At 44.4% G+C, this 23,985-nt stretch overlaps 1 protein-coding gene across 1 annotated transcript in view; it reads right to left on the bottom strand.

Annotated features, from left to right (window-relative positions):
* Positions 1 to 23,985, bottom strand: part of LOC135912464 (cytochrome P450 4C1-like) — a 93,334-nt gene that overhangs the window by 46,148 nt on the left and 23,201 nt on the right. Inside the window, exon 3 of the mRNA XM_070534441.1 lies at positions 10,004 to 10,082. Within this exon, the coding sequence (XP_070390542.1) occupies positions 10,004 to 10,082 (79 nt within the window). The remainder of the gene's footprint in view (positions 1 to 10,003; positions 10,083 to 23,985) is intronic.

Here is a 23,985-nt window from a genome sequence, read left to right as displayed (position 1 = left end):
ACGCTAAACTGTAACGCTTGACGGGGTATTCAGAAGGTACAACTTCCTTGCAGTCTGACAATGCTACGGCGTAGCTTTCTATAGATCAGTGCCAATGTTTTATCTCGAGCTTCAAGCCTCCACGGCGCTTTGAAGAGGTACGTGCTGCATGGAATGCTGGACAACCAATACGTTTGCTATATAATTTACTCTCGTTCCATAAGGGATCGCGTACAGTCCTATTCGTGCAGAACCATTAAAGGGAAGCGCAAAGTAACGTGACCTGCACACATGCCTCAATTGTCCAAGTCATCGTCCTTATATAACTTACCCAGGAACACTGACACAAAAACCCGAGACGCACAGAGGGATTTCGCACTAGTAACAATTTATTATTTCATACTTGAAGCTCGTCGGTCATATATGCAGCCAAGAAACAGAAGAAACAAAACGTGCGGAGTAATGCAGTGAACTGTATAACGAAGTAATGCACTTGGGACGACACAAGAATACCTGGCGCACATCATCCTACGCATAACCTTTCAATAAAGAATGTAACTATATCACTTTTCTTAAAACCACCGATGGAGCAATAAGTGACGTGCAGTCACACAGCTATATAGGACACTAATGAAAAGGGAAATATAATGAATACACAAATAAAAACATTTCTAATACATTTCTGTCTCTCCGTACCACTGTACACCAGTTCCTTTGCCCTGTCAAGCATGAGGTGACCACCCCATTTTTGACAGTGCTCAGCTAGGCTTCTCAATATCGGTGTCTTGCATAACAGATTCTCATGCTGTTCGAGTATTTTTCAAGCATTTATTGTTTAGTCTTACGTATTATTTGCCGCAAGGAAGCGGGATTTCTCAAATAACTTTTCCCACGCAATATAGGGGCCTTTATCGAGACTTGACTCACATGAGTCGAATTCAGGTTTTTTTAAAAGTAATTTTCTGAAAGGTTAAGCGAAGCTAGAAATACAACTTTTAATTTATTTCTTTTTTCCAGATTTGTTGAGGCCATTTGATACCCTCTGTAGATACGGTATAACTGTCGCCTTTCTGCACTTTTTGTCTGTCTTAGCTGTTTTGTGCTGGCTACAAAGGGTTGACAGCACTTAATAGAGACAAGATAATTAAAGTCTTTTCATTACTCCACCTAATTGGTTTTTCTTTCACGCGCGTTTCTATACTCTCAGCTGTCATGTGCTCGCACGATTTTATAATTGCGTGGCTGATGCCTGATGGCATGAATCCTTTTTGCAGCGCATGCTTGAATAAGAGACTAAGGTAACATGAGAATACATTGCGCAATACAGCAGTTCCAGGCAGCGCAGTTGCACACTTTTAAATAAGAACCAATGTCACGCGATCTTCAACAGGATGAAGAAACTGCCTTACGATGGTATAGACAGAAAAATTTGAGAAATAACAAGTGCTTCTCTGAAGTGGACCGCATATATGTTAGTGCTTCTTTGGCGGAGTTAGGAGAAGTAGTCAGATGCCTAAAGGAAGTCTTCTGTGATGATGATGATCATGATTATGATGATGATAATGATGATGATGATGTGCTCCATGTCTTCATGGTATGTGTTTAACTTGATTTCAAGTGTATGGCTTTGTTATTGCCATGTGTTTGGTTGCATCACTGCGCACATTTTCTTTCTTTCTTTTCTTGACAGTATACGTGTAAGACAAGGGTCAAGTGAAATATTAGAGTTCCAAGCAAGGAAGTCCGCGTTCGTTTCTTTCAATGCTGAAAACAGCGCCAAAAATACTGGTAAGAGAAAACGAGAGAGACAGAAAATGATAAATGAAAGGCACGAACGTGCCTTTCATTTATCACCACAACTCAGCCCAGTTGGCTCCCTGCAATGGCCGAAGGACAAATTGAAAGAAAATATTGAGAGAAGGAGAGATAGTCAAGTGTGCATCCGCACTGAAGTCACCGATGTAATGTAAGTTCTCAGTTCTGTGTCACAGACGGTCACAAAGTTCAGTTGCCTTCAGGAATCGCAGCAGTGCTTGCGTTGCCTTCTACAAGGGACGTTCCGAAAGTAAGTTTCGTCATTTACATTCACGCAGAAACTTTATTGTCAAAAAGAAAAATGCGCCATGGCATCATAAACTAAACATTTTGCCCTATTTTTCCACGTAGTCATTTTGAGTCACATTGAGTTTGAGTCACATTCAGACATTTGTCGCAGCTGTGCAATCAGTTTGTAGAAACCACTCTGCTAAAACTCGGTGCCCTGGGATGCAAGGCGTGAGACATGACCTCTTCACCATACGCAATCTCTAAGAGTTCAAGGATGACGGACACACTTGTCCCACGTGCCCATTCATACCGGATAACAGCACGTACGTCCATTGGCGACCATGTTGTCAGCACACGTCTGTCTGCCATCGGGATTTGTACTCAAATAACGTCGAACACCAGTGGTCTGCTGCTACTCTATCTTCTTCGGCGCTCTGCGCATGCGTCATTCCTGCTCCGCTGACGCTCCTTCCATCGTTGAACCAGCAATGGGCTAGTGGCAATTCTTATGGCAATTGTTTGTTTCACCTGGTGTACCACCTTCTCTTTAAAAACAATGACGAAACTTACTTTCTAAACGTGCCTCGTAATGTGCGAGAACACGGCCCCAAGATCTTGTCCAATGAGAAAGATTTTCCGTCTAGCTGGTTTAGAGCGGTGTCGAAGGCAAACGCTGGACATGCACTAGCACAGAAGGCGTTCTGAAGTTTCTTCGCTACCACATACATTGGACTCAGCGTTGACGTTCATACCAATTAGGAATCAGTCAAGTGAATCATGAATATGCATGGACGAGTGAGGAGGAGATACAGGTACTTGTGTTCCTCTGCGCCTTAGCTGAGCAGCATGACTTTAACGGAACCAAATAACCTCCTTTGTAGTAGTTTCACAATCCCTTCGCTGTTGCAATGCCTCACACCTCACGTCGATATTTCACTGGTGAAATTTGGAGTGTCTCTTGAAAATGCTCAATATAGGTGCATCACAGGCCGCCGAAGATCGCGCAGGGCTGCGATTTTGTAGCGATGCCGTTTTCGATGCTAATGCTTTTGGGCACTTTTCGCGTTCGAGAGTGCTCAACAGACGCACCGCCCCGGATGGAGCGTTGAACGCGGCCACTCACAAACGCGAAAAGTGCCGAAACGCATTATCGGGAAAAGGCATTGCCACGAAATTGCAGCTAGGATGAGGTGGGTTTAGTAATCGCTGGCATAGGAGCAGTTAAAATTTGGTGAGATAATGGTGCGAGGAGGCGAGCTACCATCAGAGAGGCTTTGCCTTGCTGCTTTCACCAGCCCCTGGAAGCGACATTCCTGTTCTGTGTCATTCTTGAATTCTTGAATGTACGTCACGCTTACGTCCCAAACAAGGCCTTTCTTTTATAAATCTTTCTCTCTTCATTCTTACTTGCCACATGACGTATTTCCGGTGGCGAAAGATGTCACAGAAATGAGCGAAACAAAAGACTACACACAGTGCAATGGAAGACAAAGACAAGCGCTTATCGTTCCTTCCACTATGTGCTGTCTTTTGGTGTGCTAATTTCCCTCATCAGCAATCCAAGACCAACTAGACCAAGAATTAATCCTTGCGTATGTGGTTTCGGGCGTGTTGCGTTTCACAGGAATCCCAGAGTTGACGTTGCTGCTGACTATTTGTGCGCTGCAAGCGGCACCTGTGACGCGGTAAGCGATGCATTTGATGTCACTGTTGCTAGCGAGGAGACTAGCTGCTCTGTGAATGAGGGCACGCAGGTATTCGTTAGAATTTTCAGCTGTTTTCGAGGGGCACATAGGTCTAATATATTGCATGCACGGTCATTATACAACGTGGTCGACGCATAGGGCTTGTTTGCAATGGCCAATTATTGTGCCCCTCACACGCATTGGCCAACGCAAACAAGCCCAGTGCGTTGGCTACTGAGATGAGGAGCTGTCCTCTCTTTCTATATTTTTTTTTGGGGGGGGGGGTGCATTGGCGACAAACAACAGAACAAACGTATTGCATTGCTCAGCAGCACCACTTCACGCTGTCCCAAGGTGCTTCCAGGGACGCCAGCAATAAATTTAACGAGGCAAAAGAGTGGCTGCTTCAACTGGAGGCACCGCGGGGTGTTTCGATGTCTCGCCTACAATCATAAAAACTTTACGCGCCCATCCTCTTAATCACAGCTCAGTTTATGCACTAGGCAGGGTTGCTAGGACGGGCACCAACCAATAACGGCAGCGAACTTGTTATTAGGGAATACCATCAGCTAACGACGACAAACAACGGGTGGAACGAAAAGGTTTTTTAATTTTACCACTGCTTTTTCTTGGTAATGAGTTTCAGCATTCGGATAACGTATGACAACGTTCTTATGCACCTTTTCCCTATTCTCGTAATCTGTAATTCCCTATAGGCTTCCGAAATATTACTCTCGTAGCCTTAAGGGACCATTACTGTTTTTTTTCGGAGGCTCAAAGGTTCGCCGTACCTGTTTCTGAAAGCGCTTCTGCCACTAGTTTTATTAATAAAGCGCAATTTTCGAAACGCTATAACATCCCACAAGGCTATAGAGGCAGCACACTGCATGGTGTTTTTTTAGCCTCATCAAATAACTAAAAATTGGTTGTGGCAGTTAGCACAATTCAAAGCCCTAATCTAAATTACTTTATGAGAGGGCCATTACTTCTACGGGAAATCAAAATACTTAATTGAATAATTAACGTACTTACGCTAACGAATATTTTATTAAGTTCATTACGGCATATATTATAACCTACGAATTGTAGCCGGTGAGTTTGCAAGGCATATCTACTTGGAACGAATTCGCAAGACCTCACCAGTTTGGAGATATAGATTTTCAAAGTGTCAACAAACTTCATTGGCGTTCCACTTACTTTGGCGCTTCAATGCGTGAAACAGCATGTTTAAAAAAAAGTAAGTGGAAGAACAGGGCATTTTTTTTTACCGCAACTTCGATTATGAATATCGCGAAACCAGTGCCGTCTTCAGAATTCACTCTAATTCAATATGTTTTCCAAACTCACTAGCTACAATTCATAGACTGAAATATGTGCCGTAAAGAAATAATTAAAACGTTAATTTATGTAATTCTCAGAATTATTCAATTAACCATTTATCATTGCTTACAGAAATAATGACCGCCTCATCGAGTAATTTAGTTCGACGGTTAGAAATTGGCTATCTGCCACAGAGAATTAAAAGAAAATTGGCGCAGCTAAAAAAAACGCACCCTATGTAGCGATAGTGCGGTGCTGATTATGTACATGCACACTTGCCTTTCTTCATTATTTTAGTTACTATTTATTTATTTATTTTTACTGATAAAGCAACCATGGTAAAGAACAAAAAAAAATCTGGCCCGCAGAATTTCGCTGACGTACAAAGTGTTCCGCAGATGTTGGAAACAGTGGGTTCATAAATTGGGACGAAATTTGTCACCTGGTCAACAATCCTTCGCCGAGTACAGGGCCGAGAAATTGGTAATGCCCAGTCTTGGAGATGTTCACGGTGCTCGTCAATAGGGGCTTTATGAAAAACAGACGAAAAGAATAAACGAAAATGGTAAATACAAATTTCCTTGCAACTGCGTTTCTTTGTATTCGAGGACTCCACACAAGAAAAAGCCAACATTCAAGGCTCAAGTGCTTCCGTTTCATATCGGACTATCAATTTCGAGTATTTGATATCAAGTTTCGCTGAAGATTCAGTTATGCAGAATACATGGGGTTAATATGATCATTCTAGTGCAAATGCGGGGAGGAAAAATCATGCATTTCATGAATATTTATTGGCTGTTTGAAGTTACTCCTGTCATTGTACGTCACTACTGAGGAACATCTCGATATTCGTCTCGGCTTTGAGTGAAACATGATGGCCTGTTGAAATTGTGATTGTTCAGAGGAGCACTAATAAACGGAATGAGCACGTTGAGCATTTTTTCGCACAGATAGATTGACCCAACCAGGGTTACTTGATAATGAGATTAATTTATAACGATATACTGATAACAACAACGATAATAATAATAATAATAATAATAATAATAATAATAATAATAATAATAATAATAATAATAATAATAATAATAATAATAATAATAATAATAATAATCAGAAAAGGAAGAACAAGAATTATTATTATTATTATTATTATTATTATTATTATTATTATTATTATTATTATTATTATTATTATTATTATTATTATTATGCTGATGTGCGGTGGATGCTAAATTTTATGCGGTTATGACATGGCACATTTTCGATCGCGATCAAACCCAATCGGAATCGAGTTTCTCCGTCGTGATTGGCTCCGGTGCGCAAGATGCGAGAGAGAGGCAATCGTGTTAGAGAAATTTTATCCGGATGTGGCTCGATCACGATCGAAAGTGGTCGTGTGACACCGGTGTTACATTGTTACGCTGCCCCCCCTCCCTCCCCCACCTCTCCACCTCAAGTCATTTGCATGCCACACGTGCATACGCTAGTATAGGGTAAATTTCCTTTTATTTTCTGTCACTGCAATAATCACAGAAATGTTATTTTTGCATTTTTTTGCGCCTGTGCAAGCAGCAAGATTGGACGGTCTTGAAAACAGTAAGGCGTGTGTTGGAGGCCATGAATGAGGGGAAGTCTTCATAAGATTGTTGAAACGCTAGGACGCTTCGAAAGAACCAACAAGCGCCAGCGTCGCCAACCGTTCTTGCGAAGTTACCGTACGCATAGGCTGAACACTCCCTACAAGTCCCTGCACCTTGCTCCTCCCTACATTTATCCTGCCGTGGCGTTTTCATGGAAATTGTACTGAAAGCTTGAAATGTCCCGCTGGTTATTAGCATCATTGAGTCTGGCAAAAAAATATTATAATAAGTCATTAAATCACTTGTGGATTGATAGTTATTCTTCAAGATGCCTACAGCCCGATATTACGTAATAGTCATATATCTTGGCTAAGGAATATTTTTCTGTATTGCTTCCAAACTGACTATTCTCCCACCCCATCGCACCGGTCCCTATATTTCCGGTGTCGCAGATATACGCCGACTATGGATGCGAATACATTCAGAGTTGCCACACAAGGAGAGAAAAAGAGGGTGAAATAACATATATTAGTCCCAAGAGGAGACCCTAGTCTGGTCCTCCTGGTAGGCCGCACAAAAGATCGTTAGAATAACGGTTGCAGGTACTTCATAGTGGTGCTCGAGTTGTAGTATAATGAGCACTGTTCTAGACATTAATATGCTTGCATGTTTATCTAAAATTCTATTTTTCGTGACCTCATAATTTTTTTTTGCTTTATATCACTTCCCTGCATCAAGATTAGTTTTGCTTTTGTGCCTCGCAACAGCCGCAGCAACAACCTTAGTGTTCAGGGCAAAGGAAAGAAATAGAACACCCAAGCAAACACACAATAAAAGTATGGTAGGCGCTACCGGAAGCTTCAGTAATTTGTTGCGGGGCGGTAGAAATGATTGCCGGGTTAACATGGCCCTAAAAATAAGGCAACGTCTAAAGCTCGAGAAAAAAATTTACCCTTAAGATAGACAAAACAAGTTGACGTAGTACTATCTCGATGTATTTCCCAAATGTGTTTCGAATGCAACTTCAGATGCTCTTTCCAACTGTATTCACAACTAGCATTACGAACAAAAAAAAAATAAAAGGTATATTTACCACAAGAATGGCATTTTGTAGCCGTCTATGCTTCAGCTCGAAGCGCGCTTTGTCATCTTTATTTTTTACCCAGTGTTCTTCACGTAGGCTTTCTATGAACATGTACTGTATTTTTTATTTCTTTTCAGGCAGTTCACAAAAGACACCTAATAACATTTCAGTGATTGCCTAGCCACCGTAGCATCCATGGAAATTATCAAGCGGACGCAGCCATCCGATCTGCCCATGATGGTGTCCGCTGTGCTACCATCCCCCTTTTGAGAGCCGAAACAGCGGCAAACCTGACAGTGGATCAGAGGAATAGATCCGAATCTACAAGCGCCCTCGTCTTCGTAACCTGAAACCTAATTTACAACTTCGTATACTGTCCGGCTTCTCACGACGTGACTGCACCCTTCTAACCCGTCTAATGGCTTGGAGTAGCATTTTGAAATTCGTCCTCGTTTATCATTCGAATGGCCGACAGCCCACTTTGTGAGTTTTGCGGATGCAGCAAAATGGTCGCCCACCTTCTTTGCAAGTGCCCTCACTTCAACCAGCAAAAGGCAACGCTCGCCTCCGTATTAGACTCCAGCTGTACAAGCGCCCACTCACATAAAACAAAATCTTGGACACTAGCCTACACGGACACCAGCGCGAGTCGCTATAATGGAACTTGAAAGAGCGTAGGTTAGGGCGTGTTGGTCCATAACGAATGGAATGGAACTGCTGCGTTCCCTTAAGAACACCGGATTGTGTGATCAATTGTGAGTGGGCACTTTCTCAGTGGGACGTGGACAGTGTATATGACTATATGGCGCCTTCGCAGACAGTTCTGTATTGTTTTTTTTATTTTCGTTCCTTCCTTTTCGCTCATATATCGTACTATTTTTCTTTTCCCCAGTAAAGGGTAGCCAACCGGCAATATCCTCTGGGTAATCCCCCTATTTCCTTCACTTTTATTTCTCTCTCTCTCTCTCTTCAGGCCGCTGTAAGAGTCACAACATATGTTGTCAAGCCCTACAGCAGGGCTACTGTAACACTCCTGGTGTTACGAAGACAAAAGTAGCCACGGCAACCGTCTCCCTCAAACATTTGTGCTTTCAAGTAACGAAAGTTTTACATCAGCCTCAGTTGCGCTATTCAAGACGACAGGTTCGGTCACACATGCAGGGTCCAGGAAACGTTTTACGAGGAATGTACAAAGCTCTGTTAACGTCTGCACGCGAGTGCATAGCCGTCACTACCGTCCGCGGCGTCTGAGGGCGATAACCGGGCACCGGCACTGTTGGCTGAGTCATGAATCTGCGCTGTCAAAACCAGACGCCCGTTCTGGGCCGCGTCTATATTGCGAAAGAGGTAAGAGGTGGTTCCCGCCCATGCTGGCACAATGCCAGGCGAGGGCAACTACCATAGGCGCAGCAGACGCAAGCTGTTCCCATGGACAGCAGCATCGGTGAGCACTGGTGACCAGGGATGAATGACATCGCTTGCAAAACCTACGAATCACTTTCTTCGCGAGATGGCCAAGGTCAGAAAAAGAATGCCTAAATTATGCAACGCCCGTTTGTTCCCTCGTTCACAGCACCGGTGGTGACCAGCAAACGACCTTGATGTTATAGATGGCTACATGTTCGCCCATTGCTATTGATTGATGCGTGCGTTGTATTGATAAGTGTTACTGTATCTCACTTTGAACGATCTCCTGGACCTTGTGCACTACATAAATTAATATAAGCAAAATGAGGACTAACGAACACCCTGCCGCTTTTGTCGAGCCTATAATCGAGATCAGAAGCTCGATCTCGTGACACCAGCCTTCTAACGGCTACGCTGTGAGCATGTGCACCATTGTCATTATGCATTAGAAGGAACTGCTGCTCGCGAAACGCGTGTCGCCTCTCGAAGAACGAACGAGTGTTGAAGACGAAAAGGAGATGTGAACTAACTCTGAGCTTGTCGATGAACACAGGAGTGAGCGAGAAAGACAGTGATGATTTCACTGCTAATGGTGATTACAGGAGGAGAAGTAGTCATACAAGATATTTCAAAAGAACGCTTCAGTATTCTGTCGTAGTTAGACATGTCATGGCGACTATGGACATCACCAGCGCTCGTTGAAGGTATAATGATAAGCATTTTACGCCTGGCGAAGCTTTCGTATACGGAATCGGCAATCAATGCGCTAAATTGCAGTCACTGTCCTGAAAACATCCGCGTGGTGACGAGGGCGAACTTCCCACGCCACGTGCTGCCTAAAGGTCGTCCGGCGAAAGTAGCGTACCTCTATAGTGTGGGCGGCGTGTAGCACAACAAACGGCTGCATCCCGATCCAGAAATGAAAGATGCCCTCTTGGCTTGTCAGCTCCGCGAATCCGTTGAAGCCCTCGTACATGACTGCAAGGAAAAGACCATAGCGGGTTGAATAACATATCTGCCCCTAACATAAGGCACACAGGCGAGTTCGTCGTCTGAACGGCACGAAAAACACGAGCAGCACGCACGAGGCTACTAGGATACGAATCCTGCAAAGCGTATCCCTCCTACTTTCTATACACCTAAACGTACACGCGTGCTCATTATTTTTCGGCTCCTATGTACGAAAGCTGCCTTTCTTTAATTACAGGCCTCTTCAAGGGCCAGGCTATGAAGTCCTTTTCATCTTTATAATAGAGAATGTAGTGTACCCAAGGTAGCATGTAAATATTTTACGAGTAGATTACCGCGGGTCGTTCATTATGTGTGAATGAAATTTTATAAAACTACTATAAACTATTTTAAATTTTATAGAGTATTATTGGATGCCTGTTTCGTCCAGGTACTGCGAGAGTGAATTATGAAATGTGTGGTCCGTTAGGCAATCGCCCATAGTCGTAAGGTCGGTCAGCTCTTGACAGTCCTGACTAGGAGCAGACTGTCTAGCTTCTCTCGGTAGACTTCCCTTGTCTGCACACCTACGTATAATTTCCACAGATATAGGTTATGATTCTATTGCTCCTTTTTTCACATTCTACTCTCACCCGTACAATGCTTCCCATCTTTTGGAAACTGACATGGAAGAAAGCATGGGCGCCATACCGTAAAGCTATTCCAAACTTTTCTATTCCATTTCTGCTATCAACCCTCCGCGATTGGTCAAAAAGCTTTTTGGACCACCCCCACTTCACCTGTCTGTCACGCGACGTCACGAAAACCACGGTACCTCCCCATTTGATATGATGTGTACACACTGATTATGCATGAATTTAGCGAAAAAAAAAAACAGTTATTTCTAATTCGACGCCTCTTTGCCATGAGCCCCCAGCTATTGGTCAAAAGCCTTCGGGCTGCACCCACTTCACCTGCCTGTCACGTGACATCACAAAACCGCGAAAACCCACTGCGTCAAAGTGACATGTACGCATTAAAGATGCATTAATATGCCGAACAAAACTAATATAGCCGAAATATATAGTCGAATATATATTCCGAACAAAATATATAGCCGAATAGCCGAAATAGGCTATTTGAGAAATACTTTGCCGCAAAAAGTACTCCAATGCGTACAGCAGAAGGGTAGTTATTGGCAATCAAACCCGCCCTTCGCGGTGCTTCCGCTTCTTGAATGCCTTGCACTGCGAAGGCTACGAAGGAGCTGGGCGTGTCCGCAACGCTTCGCCTACTGAATGCAACAAACCTCGTCAAATTTGACCCAGTGGTTACCGAGAAAAAGGAATTCTTCTTTTACATGTATTTACATAGGAGCACACGAGCTAAAGCTTCCACTTAAGTTTCGCGTCGTTAGAGGCTAGTTGAATGTTCAAAATTAGTCGAAATTAGCGAGGCCTGACCCCTGCGACATAAGAAGGGTGGTAAATTCTTACGCGGGCGGCCGCGGTCGAGCGTGAGCAGAAGGCTTTCGCTTACTTCAGCCTGTTTATTAAACTTGGTCAATAAACATGCGCAGTAACAGTAAGAAGCACACTGCATGATTGAGACACCCTTCTTGATTGACGTCAGCTATCTACCAATAGCAGCTGCGTGTGGGAATTTGTTATATTATGAAATAAAACGTCCAGAAAAGAGTTAGTGTTGAAAAGAGAGCCTTTGAAAGTTGACTTCGCGCTCCGCTTGCGAGCTCCACGCTTCACGCATGACTGCAAAACTTGGATTAGATGTTCACAGCAACGTATGCTATCTGCGGACTATGTGTTTTCGCCAAGCCCGAAGGCTGGTTCAGGACCCCTTTAAATCCCTTCAGAACCCTGACCACCGGCGTTGTATAGTTATTCCCTCTCACAAAAATCAAATAATCGTCAACACAGCGGAACACACGTGAACCTAAGCCCGATAAGGCCGACTCATGGTCATGGTCATGGTCAATCGAGCTTAGGAAAATGCTGTTCACTACTGGAGCCACCCTTAACTAATACAGACATACCATAATACTCGACAGACAAACTATTCTCCCCAAGCATCCACAGCCGACGCAAGATAAAAGGACAAAAACTTCAGAAACGACCGCAAAGAAATGCCACAATCAGTTCTGAAACGGACCTCATGATTAGTTAATTAAATTCGAGGGTTTTACGTGTAAAAACCACGACATCATTGTGAGGTGCCTGTAGTGGGGGTCTCTAGATTATTTTTGACCAGCTGGGGTTCTTCTCAGTGCGCCCAGTGCATGGTACACAGGCGTTTTTGCATTTGGCCCCATCGAAATGCGGCCGTCACTGCCGGGATTCGATCTCGCATCCTTGGGCTTAGCAGCGCAACGCCAAAGCCACTAGGACACCACGACGAGTCCTCATCATTGTCAACGGGTATCGTCTTGTTTTTTATAGGACGTCATTAAATGGACAGGAGGATGCGAATAAGAGAGGTCCTGGGGTGCTATGCAGGATGAGTCGAGTTTGGCGAAACTCGGGATCTTCACGAGCTCTGGCGACACCCCAAGATGAAAGCACGAATGGTACCGAGACACAGTTTATCTTTCGACAAGCCTCCAGTTTCATTGGTTTATCTAGATTCACTCTGGCTGGCTATCATTCCTTGGGCGTTGCCTTCTGGGCGGTCGACAAACTGGGGCTCACGTGATCATACCGTCGGTGCATGGTCGTGCCTTCTTTCACTTGTTTGTCGTTCCACCGAGTGCATTACATGCAGAAGCAAGTTGTAAAACAAATGTATTTAGTACAATATTATCAGTTACTTTAACGTGGTTTAGAAGCATTTTGAAGCTTACGAGATGTGCACTGAATGCGTCTTAGACTAATTTGTAATTTAGTACGCTTCGCATTATACCACGAGGGAGCGCTGTAGTGGCGTCATCACATCCATTCACCGGGCAAGCATGGCGGCTAAGCATCAGAAAGGCCCAGTGTAAACAAACCCGTACAACGAGCTTGCAGTGCGCGACGTAGTGATCAGGCTCGACGAAGGCCACTATTTCTTGGATAGTTCTGTTCCTCCGTGGGCAATCTTCCCGTGCACCCGGTAAGACTGCCAATAGCTTCGGCGATTTTACAGATCGCAACGCGCACCTATTGTTCACGGCGAAGTGCTGAAGAAACTTGTCCGGGGCTGCTTCTGCGAGTGCGCCGAGTTCCTCCACTCTGCGTGACTGCGAGCGTCACGAACATTACATAGTGTGGGCAAAAGGTAGACATCCTATATAGCTACGATGCGACGAGGTGGTACCGACGATGGATCTCGCTACCAACACAGTGAAGGAGACTTCGACAAACTGCAGGTAAGTATATTTCTACTGTTTCATATTTAGCATAATAAGAGTGCACGGATTAAGTCACTTTCGTAGTAACGAACTGAATGTCCAGCAGTTTAAAGAAGGCAGTGAGAACCAATGAGTGTTCGTGCTTTTACGTGCAAGTGGGCCCGCGAAAATATGGAATAGATGAAGGTAACCTTCACCAACTTGGTGAGGCAACAGAAATTCATGAGTGACATTAAGCTAGAAAATTTATGGAAGAGTATCTTTATCCAAGTGAAATATCAATAGCAAGTACTGATATAAAGCAGGAAACATACAAAAATTTCATGGGTTGAACAGCACATGGAAGGCATTACCGAATCGTGATCGCCACGTTACCGATATCCTTGAAAAAAGTCTAGAATCATTGCATTCCACCGGTTATGCAATATGGGACATAAACCTGGAGGTTAACAAAGAAACTTGAGATGTCAAGGACTGTGTAGAAAGCAAAGTAAAAAAAATTGTTGCAGATAGCATTAAGGCAGGAAGACAGTGGCGTAGTAAACCGTGGCAACTGATATGCTAGTTGAGATTAAAAAAGAAAGGAATCGGCAGGCAGGCCATGCACGTATTCGATCACTTGTTGCCAATTCATATCAGGTGATTACATAAGCATTACAGAATGAATGTCAAGGAGAGAGAACTACAGCCAAGGATGGTAGAAATTGCATAATGGGACAAGAATATGATGTTTGTAGGCATAGGATGCAATCAGCTCGTATAAGACGGGATTGTAGGGTGAGGCATTTGTTTTGCAGCGAACAAAAATAGGTTTGTGGTGCTGACAGTAGAGACTTGTGAAGGTGCAGGGCCACCTCAGCTGCTGGCACACTAATCAACATGACAATTGGCTCTGAAAAAGAAAACCCCAGTTTTGAAAAATAAAGCAATGTTGTCCCAACGCATTGTTTTACTAAGCATGCTACACTAGAGGCTTCCATATTTAAGGGCACTTAGTACTAATAGTGCAACGAGCATTTTTCTTTGTAAATAATGGTTTGTACGTGGCTGATTCATTCCAATACACTTTTTTGCAGCAAAACATTCTGCTGCCGGAGCCACTCAACTGCCTGGTGGCAGTAGGAGAGCGCCAGGCACGTGCTCTTGAGAGTGTGGCAAAGGTCCAGAGGGCTGCTCCGCAACAGTAGTATCGGTGCCCTCACTGCTCTCCTGTCGAGCCCACAGAAGGCACCTTATAAAGGAGCTTTCAGTTTAATATTTTGTTTATTATTCAAGAACATGAATAAAATTGTTGCAGTAAACATTGTGCTGTGCATATTAGGAGACTTATAACATGCACTTTGTGTCCCTTCAAAATAGGCAAAAACGTAAGACAACCTGTGCCACTCTTGGACCATGTAAATAAAAAATACACTAATGCAGCATACACGTCATCATGCTGTTTGTTCTTTCTATGTGCAAGAATACAGTGCGTGTTCATTAGCCACAAGATGAACGGTGTGTGTAATTCACAATGAAGAAAGGAAACAGCAGGAGCTTAATAATGCTATCACCTATAGACTGTGCATATGACTGCAACACTCCCCGATTCAAATGTGCCATTACATGCATGTTCGATACCACATATTCTTTAACATTGTCTTATAATTGCATGTACCATATTTCACACATCTTAAGCCCTTGCATAGCACACTTCTGATGTATCCATTTCATAGGCCAAATAATTGTACACTTTGTCCTTTTGTGTTGCATGAAAAGCAGCATCCTTTACAGTCGGATAAAACTTCAGAAGACAGGAGAGGCCCCACCCAGATGACCAAAGCGCAGCAGCCGATTGCCTACACGTCTAAAGAAATAGTCCCTCTCCAACGAGCAATATTAGTCTGTCTGGCGGCACGATATCAGTCTCGAGTGCGTGCCCATTGGTGCAGGCTTGTGTTCACCTGCCTTAAAGTGCAGATTCCGCATCCTCCTAAAGTTGTATCCGACTATAGAAACACGTAATGCCTTGGACCAGTTGCATAGACTTCTGCAATTTGATAGCACACAATGATCAGGAGCAGAAATCTATAAAGGCATCCAAGCAAAGCTGGCTGACCACACTTCCATTATGAGGGGCTGAAAAAGGTCTCGCCAAATATTCCCATGACATCCTTGAAAAAGAGGTGGTGTTTGGCACTTCTTTAGAATCAAAAACAGATTACACTGAATGTTGTGTAGCACGTCAAAACAAACTGAGCTTGGTTATTTGCACAGCATGTAATGGGAGGTCGAGCTTCACATAGGAAACAAACTGCTCTGTCCAGTACAATTTTGAGGCTGGTATGGCATCTATTATGGCACCGATATGGCACCTATTATGTCAACAGTGTCTATATACAAATTACACTTTTCACAGGCCATTGATTTCACCATTATTTTTGTGTGATGGTTCTTTCAATCAGCGCTTGTATTACATGAGCAGATGGATTTGAAAGCAAAGCTTTGTTTGCAAACCTTCCGACTTCCATAAGTGTGTGGCAAGGCACTGGCATGATGTCGAATAGCTCACACTTCCTCGGTCCTGCGCCAAAGAAGCCCAATGCTCTATTTTAAGTTGGATCGCACAACAATTCAACGGCACACAAAGAAGTGTAACACACACAGCAAAGCATTCTGCTGTGTGTATTTCTCTTTCTGTCCCGTCGAATTGTTGTGCAATTAAACTTCAAGCTTCTATACCAATACACCGTCTTCAACCTCACCAATGGTCTAGTTATTAGGCCACAATGGTGCACATCTTTGAAATTTCCCAACACAAATTAGTTCTCCAAAAAATCACAAATGTGAAATTTTGCAGCGCAGCTGTATGTATGAACGTGCCATATTCTTTACCACTAAACTCACAGGAATCAAAGAGGCAAGCATTAACCAGCCTTGCTGCTGCCGTTACCATTATCATCATGACACCAATCGAAAGACAGTGCCACGTTTCAGTAAAGGGAGTGCTGGAGGGAAAGGTGTGACAGCGAGGGCTTACAATAAAAATAACAGTTACGAGACATGTTCAATGCCAATATATGCTGCATGTCGCTCAGCCTACTTTGGCAATGCGGCAAGTGTTTACTCGTTTGGGCATATCACGTTTTGTGTAATCGTTGCTCTAAAGCTGTACAAATGGTCTATTTGCTCTGCAAGTTTTATTTTTATCATGGTAGGTTAAAGACCCACTTTTCATTCGCATCTACACCACATTTCTCCCGATATGTAATAATGCCTTGGTGGTTCACGACATCTTCATGTACAGAGAGTTCTGCAGAGTATCGGATGTGCATTGTTCTAATGCTTAAGAATTAGAGCCCCATTATGAGACGAAAATATACAATTTATCCATCCATAATAACGCCGCCCCCCCCCCCAAAAAAAAAATGAAGATGCACTGAACCTCTGGCACATGCGTTGACAGTGAACAGAGCAAACAATCTGAAGTATTTTCTTCATGCAAGCCAACACACTAAGATTCTCAATGCATTTTCATTTCGCCACAAATGCATAGGCACAACCGGCTTGGCGCAACATCCACATCTCGCGCTGCAACAAATTGGGCAATGCCTCGCTGTTTCATAGTGCGGCCGATAGATTACGCATGACCAAAATTCAGCATTGTGCATACTTAGTAACTTCACCAATGAAGAACCCCAAGTTGTTTATGAGATTAGGATTCATAGGTTACTTCACACAATTAGTGATATCCATTTATCTATTTATACTTAACCCCTTTCCCAAGAAAGTGAGCCATTTGGAAGGCACCCTGACAGATAAGTAGAACAATCGACAAAAAGTGATCAACCAGCGAAAAAGTCTGTTAATCACAGTAACGCTGACATTGAAGGCGCCTTAATTCCTACGTACGTTCCGTCGACACACCCGACTACGTTCGTAATGTTCCCACGAAGTGGGAAGCATTCTTTTATATATGCCCGCTTCACCGCAGTATTCTGGAAAGCTAGCCACCGCTTAAGCACTGCCGCATCGATAAGCGCGTCAGACACATCTCTGACACAGTGGCTAACAGTAGTTTGATGGCGTCCGATGTAACGCTCGGCGCCGACGCTTCCCTGAAAACTCCCAGTCCCGCAGAAACGGAGGGCACAGATGACTTGCTCTACGACGGTGAGCGAATGAAGCCCGCCACGCTGTCTCCGCAGACGAGAGTCTTCGCCTAGCTCGTCACACAGCCAGCACACTGATGTCTTCGACAGGCGAAAATGACGCTGAAACTCCCCGTCGGTCATGCAGGTGAACGGGTCCGGACGGTCATACTGACGCTTGCTGCCGCTGGATGCAATGAAACAGGCTGCTGCTGCCGCCGCCATGTTCCCGAGTTGAACTCGGAGGGGGTTTCGCGATGTACGAGTTTAGCACGAGTTCGCCTGTCAATCAAAACCAGAGGTCACGCCCCGCGCGAGGCATGTAACTATTGCGCGCGCACCCACTACAGTTGGGCCACGCCCAACTTATCTTCCGGCAACAGCGTCGCGGTGTCGAGCTGAGAGGCATCAACAATCTTGACCGCCGACATAAAACACGCACAACGCACTGTCATCGGTGATGTACTGAGCACCACTATCGAGAACAAAGCGTTGACTGTCGCTGGCATACATCTTCTCGGGCTGAGATGGCCGCACAACACGGTTTCATTGCCTGCATTGCGGCGCGTAGCGCACAGTAAATAATTATCGGCACGTCACTGTAGGTGCTTGCAAGGCGTCGAGGCGTCGAGGGGGACGACGATGCTGAGGAGTGCTTATCGCAGCAGTCGTTTCAGATGGCTGCTCTGTCATCGGTGATGAAACGGAGCCACAACGTCGTAAACACGATCAGCGTCCGAGAATCGCTCGCTCTTCTAGGCCCAGTGCAATGGCATTTCTTCATCACAAGCACTGCGCACTCAACAGTTCCAACACCCCTCTCCGTTCGAAATCTGATTTCATAACTGCACACAAGAGCCCTCACCTGCCAAAATGCGAGTGCTGCGGTGTCGTTACGATATCCATCTGCGATCGCTGCTGGCTCCAGCAGAGGTAATCCGCAAGCACCTTCGACTGCACAACACACTCATATACTGCGTACATGCGCTCAGAGGCGCCTTCACTGGGCAAGCGATGACAAGCGATGAATTCTGTCGCTGGGGAAGCACGCACGTTTCGCAATGTATCGCAGAGGCTCCGCGCACAAAGATAAACTGGTACATTTTCACTGAACTGCGTCACTACGCACTATAAAATAACATACCGCCATTTTACAGCGACAGCTGTTGTGTCGTTTTTAGTTGGTAAAGCGGGGGCCTTAATAGCCTAGTGAAGCGCCTGCGATGAACAGCCGTACCGCGGCGCTGCGTTTCTATTCCCCTAATAGAGAAAGAGTGGCCATGACCCTCCATGGATCATGACCGACTTTATTGAGAATAGCACTGCAGCGCCCCTAGGCGACTTATCACCGTATGAACGCCCTCGTGCGTGCGACCCGCTTCAATGTACCGCTTCTAAGCTTTCGCCTCCCTGTCGCTACTCACGGCAAGAAGTGCAAAATTTAATAATTTGCTCGATCTCCGTTTGTCATCACAAATTTCTAGCATTGAAAACGAAAAACAGATACCTAAAGAAATAAAAATGTGTGTTATTTTATTTGTCGTACTTTAACGTATTCGTTTGAGTGAAAGTGTAGGTGCAAGAATGCGCCGCATGTACCCCGTTCGCATTCGATGGAGGATAGATAGATAGCGCCCGAAAGATGAGGCACGCCCTTGACGCGCCCGGGAAAGGCGTGGCAAACGGCTCACGGCAAGTGTGCTGTCAGACAGCGGGACAGTCACGGTATCGCTAAGTTGCGATAATCCGTTGATAACAATACGCGGCGCTGGCGCGTTTCGTTGTGCAGCCTTCTGCGCTTGAAACGTGGAAGCAGCGTGCCGCGCAGGGTGCGCTCATGTTGTCATACGCGACTTTTTGTCTACATATTTTTTTGCCTGCACCTTCGGCCCGTTCCGCGCTATCTCCGTTCACTGACTGCCGTCGAGCAAACTCGGGCAAAACTCGGGTGAACGAGAAACTCGGCGCATCCTGCATAGCACCCCTGAACGTCTATTCTAAAAGAGCTGCTCGTACCTGGGTTGGAATCTTTCAAAAAAGAGACTACTTGGTGTAAATTATCGTCTAGAAAAGAATCCAAATCTAAAAGAATATAGTATCGCACCAGTATGTGATGGAAACTTGTTACCACGATCAGAGTAGAATGTTATGTTTTGCCGAATATTTGCGGCCACCATCACAAAGACGTTTTCGCTAAGCAGAGAATAGGTTTTGTAGGTAAACTCCCTTATGAAATAAACATAGAATCTTCCATGTGCTCTAGAAAATTAAGGCGGAAATATTTGGCATGTTTGAGACTATTCTTCTAATTCTTTTCGTTTTACACTATCTGTGTGACGTTGTATTTCCTGTACACTTCAGTAAAAATTGTACTTTGCTACATTGATATATATTACGCATTTCATGTGTCTCAAGTTTATATATTTAGAAAGCACCTTTCTTTATTTTTTATATACAGCATATTATTAGAACACTGACAGTGTCTTCAATAAAAAAAAAACTCAAATGAAAACCTTAAACAGGTCGCTCTTTCTATGATAAGGAAAGTGCAAACTGCTGAGTTTCACGGATATGACGGCATAAATTGTAGTGCAAATGAACCTCGTCGTTCTTCAATGTCCCTTTGTCCCGCAAGGCAATTGGCCTTAATGACATCCTTCGTCTATAACCGCTTTTCACAGGCTTAATTTCTAGAAGTCGCCATGGTGCGCCTTGCCGCAAATGCGACGCAGGCGGGCCGTTAAGCTAATCCCAGCACGATGCACTTTGTCACCTGGCGCAAAGCTGTTTGTAGCTTATCAATCTGCTGCTACAAGAAAAAAATCTTGGCAAGCTCGAGGGCAAGGTAAACCGAGAGGGGCACCAAGACACGCTTCGCTCTTTCCCGTTGTTTTTTTCGATGATTAGAGAAGCAATCTTAAGAGGTAGCAACTTGATGTGCAATCACGCAAAAAAGAAAGAAAAATACAAAATTGAATTAAGGAAATACAGTGATGTCGATCATAAAGTCCCAGTAAATAAGATTTATTATTACGATTCATATTTCCTGTGATTACTGCGGTTTTTGTGCAGGTCATGTCTACCTGATAATGTAAGCTTGCTACAATTAATGAATCGCGGTATCCATTGTAGACGTGTCGCGAAAACAATCGATTTGTGTTGAGGTTTGGCCAATCTATGCTGTATTATTGCAGACATTAGTACGTCACATCAAGGCTGTCCTGCAAGCATAAAAGAGTAGGGTGGTAAATAGAGATGCTTATTCTGTCTATTCATGCGTTGGCATTTTTAGGATATTTCACGCACTTTGCGGGAACCAAGTATCTTTTTATGTTTTTATCTAACCCTTTTCTCGCCTACCTGGGTCACTGGGTGGTCCGTGGTCGAATGGGCAGCATATCGGGCTGCTCATGGATTATGTACCACTGAGTGTGCGGCAAGTGAGGGACCAATGCTCAGCGTTTCCAGGCACCAGCGCATCCCTCTTCTAGTCTCAGAGGCCACGCGTGGACTGCTCGGCATCAGCACTAGATGGTGCAGCGCATCCATAAAGAAGCGCAAGAGGAGCCGGGTTGTCCCATGACGGCGTATCTCAGCGTTCGCACGGCCCAGCAGCGTATACGGAAAACATATCCCCTGGGGGCCGGGGGATCAGAGCTGCACGCCTATTGGCTCTCGCCGCAGGCCACTTCCGCTAGCATGGCGGCAACCACGGCTGCGGCCTCCGACGTTGCCTCCGAGATTTAAGTTTGTTTACGCGCCGACGCTGGGCTGCCGTCGCGGCGAACGCGATGCAGCAATGGGCAATGATGTCCGTTTGGTAATAGGAGCACGCGTCACTTGCATTGTGGTGTATCCGAGACACGTCAACCAACTTGAAATGGTTTAAGAAACACCTGTGCAACGTTGCGCAACGGTTGTTTGCCGGCCTTTGACAACGCCACGCCTCGCTGCCGAAAGCCGCGTCCCTCCGTTTCCAACGACGCTGAAAAAGCATTCATGCGGAACGTGGACATGCGCCACATCGAAAAGGAAGAAGACAGCGGTGGCATGATTATGGAGTCATGTGTTGAGGCCACAACAATAACGAGGACACGGGAAGTTTTTGTTACATTTCAAAGTGCATATTTCCGAGAACGCTAGTGTGGTCAGGTAAGAATTAACGCCGCATACGTTACGCGGATCGTCCACTTGTCCAAAATATTTCGACGCCACACAGAGTGACTGAGTGCATGTCACGTGCAATGAGAAGCGCGCATATATTTGCAGATGTGTGTTCATAAGCCTTCAAAACATGCTTCAAACCATATATATAAGCACTTTCCTACTGCCGCGCGTGTGGGTTAACTCTGACCCCTCATTCCTCGTTGGATATGATTTCCTTATTTATTTATTTATTTATTTATTATTTATTTATTTATTGGTACCTCACATACCCCATTCGGGTTTCTACATGAGAGGTGGGCATATTTAGATCATTTTTTCAATGAATGCCTTGAACGATGAATGACTGGAGTGGTGCACCGCTTCAGCAGGTAGATAATTCCAGTCTTTCGCTGTTTGAACGAAGAAAGAGTTAAGATGAGCGGAAGTGTGAACTGGAGGGGGATAAAGAGCCTTTGAATGGCTATGACGGGATGAAGTGCGATGCGCAGGCGTGATGTTGGTCTGATGAAGTAGTGAGTGATAAAATTTGTAAAAGAGGCACAGTCTTGCTGTTTTGCGGCGCTGCTCGAGGATTGGAAAGCTCAGAGATGACTTAAGTTTAGTAACGCTAGTGTGGTAAGAGTAGTCAAAATGAATGAACCTTGCTGCACGATTCTGTATGGATTCTAGTGCTGTTGCCAGGTTAGATTGGTGTGGGTCCCACACTGAGCATGTGTATTCCAGTTTGGGTCAAACAATCGTTAAATATGCGAGTAGTTTTACTGAGGGAGGAACAAGACGTAGATTATGGCGCAGGTAGCATAGTACACGATTGGCATCATTTCTAATGTTGCAAATGTGTGCTTCTGTTGCAAATGTGCGCATAGCAATTCTCGCTATGCGTGAAGGAAAAGCGCATGGCCAACACGTAATTGTCTCGGCTTTTATTGGAATAATGAGTTGATGAATAGGGAAACTCTAGTAAAATACCGAGCTTGCTGCGATTCTTCAGTTATGAAAAAGAAAAAAGAAAACTGTAATTTGATTGCTTCAGCGCATGGCACATGTGTGATGCGGAGAAGGATTTGGTGTATTGTTGCGAAGCGAGAAAGAATTTGCGTACATGCACAGCGTAAGCAACTTGTTATTATAGAAACTGTAAACCTCACTGGGGCACGCTTCTAGCCTTTATTATTATCTCAGGTGCGCACCTGAGGCCTCCGGCTTCCGGTATTATTTTTCTTTTCGCTCACTATACAATGTCACCGCAGTACAAATGAGTATTGTGCAGAAACTTCTTAAAGCACGTTCACCATCACGAAATGCGTTTCTTTTTGTACGTCTTTTTATACTGTAAATCGCGAAGTAGGGTCGATGGCGCAATAACAACATTCAAGTCTACTGTTGCTCATGAGGACAACGCTCTGCAACGTTATACGTTTGGATGAAAGCATTTCATTTAGCGCACTTCTGCACGCACATACAATGAACTCAAGCTTACTTCAGCATGTCTTGAGAATTAAGATCAAATTAAGAAGGGCTTCCCTTTCAGTACACTGTTTCTTTTGGGCTAGCTGAGTGATATCCGATTTAGAAGACCAAGTGTAGAACCAATATGCTACCATCAAGTGGATAACCTCTCCACTTGCCTTGTTTTGTCAGGTGGTTTCTCTGAGATCTCTCGTTAGCGTACCAAATGTGGTTCAAGTATTTCTGCTTGCACTCATAAGTGCAAGAAATTATTGAATTCTCTAGACTTTTTCCGATTATACGCCTTGTTTGAATAAGCATTGGTTTCAAAAATTGTGTCTAAACAATGCCAATAAAACTAAGACATGTTCGGGATGATTTTTGAAGACTACGCTCCTGTTGCTGCATCTATTTCATGTACGCTTTCTTGCGTCATTTGTGATCTGGCAGGTATTGTTCTTTATTTTTCAAGGGGCAGAGAGGGGCAGTTATACGAATGTCATGATGGTGAATGTGCTTTAAAAAGCTTCTCCACAATACTTGTATGTACTGTGACGAAACAGTATAGCAAGCAACAAGAAAAATAATACCCGCAGCCGGAGGCCTCAGGTGCGCGTCTGAGATAATAATAAAAACTACAACCGTGGCCCAGTGGGGTATCCAGTTTTTATAACATGTTGCTTACACTTAGTACACGCGCAAATTCTTTCTTCGCTTCACTGCAACACACCGTATGCTTCAGCGCGGAAGCCTCAGGTGAGCACCTGAGATAATAAAGGCTAGAAACGTGGTCAAGTGAGGTTTACAGTTTTTATAATAACGCGTTGCTTACACTGCGTAA

This window comes from Dermacentor albipictus, chromosome 1, assembly GCF_038994185.2.
Source record: "Dermacentor albipictus isolate Rhodes 1998 colony chromosome 1, USDA_Dalb.pri_finalv2, whole genome shotgun sequence".
Lineage (NCBI taxonomy): Eukaryota > Metazoa > Arthropoda > Arachnida > Ixodida > Ixodidae > Dermacentor > Dermacentor albipictus.
The sequence above is the reverse complement of the archived record's forward strand: the minus strand, read 5'-3'. Positions and strand labels throughout refer to the sequence as shown.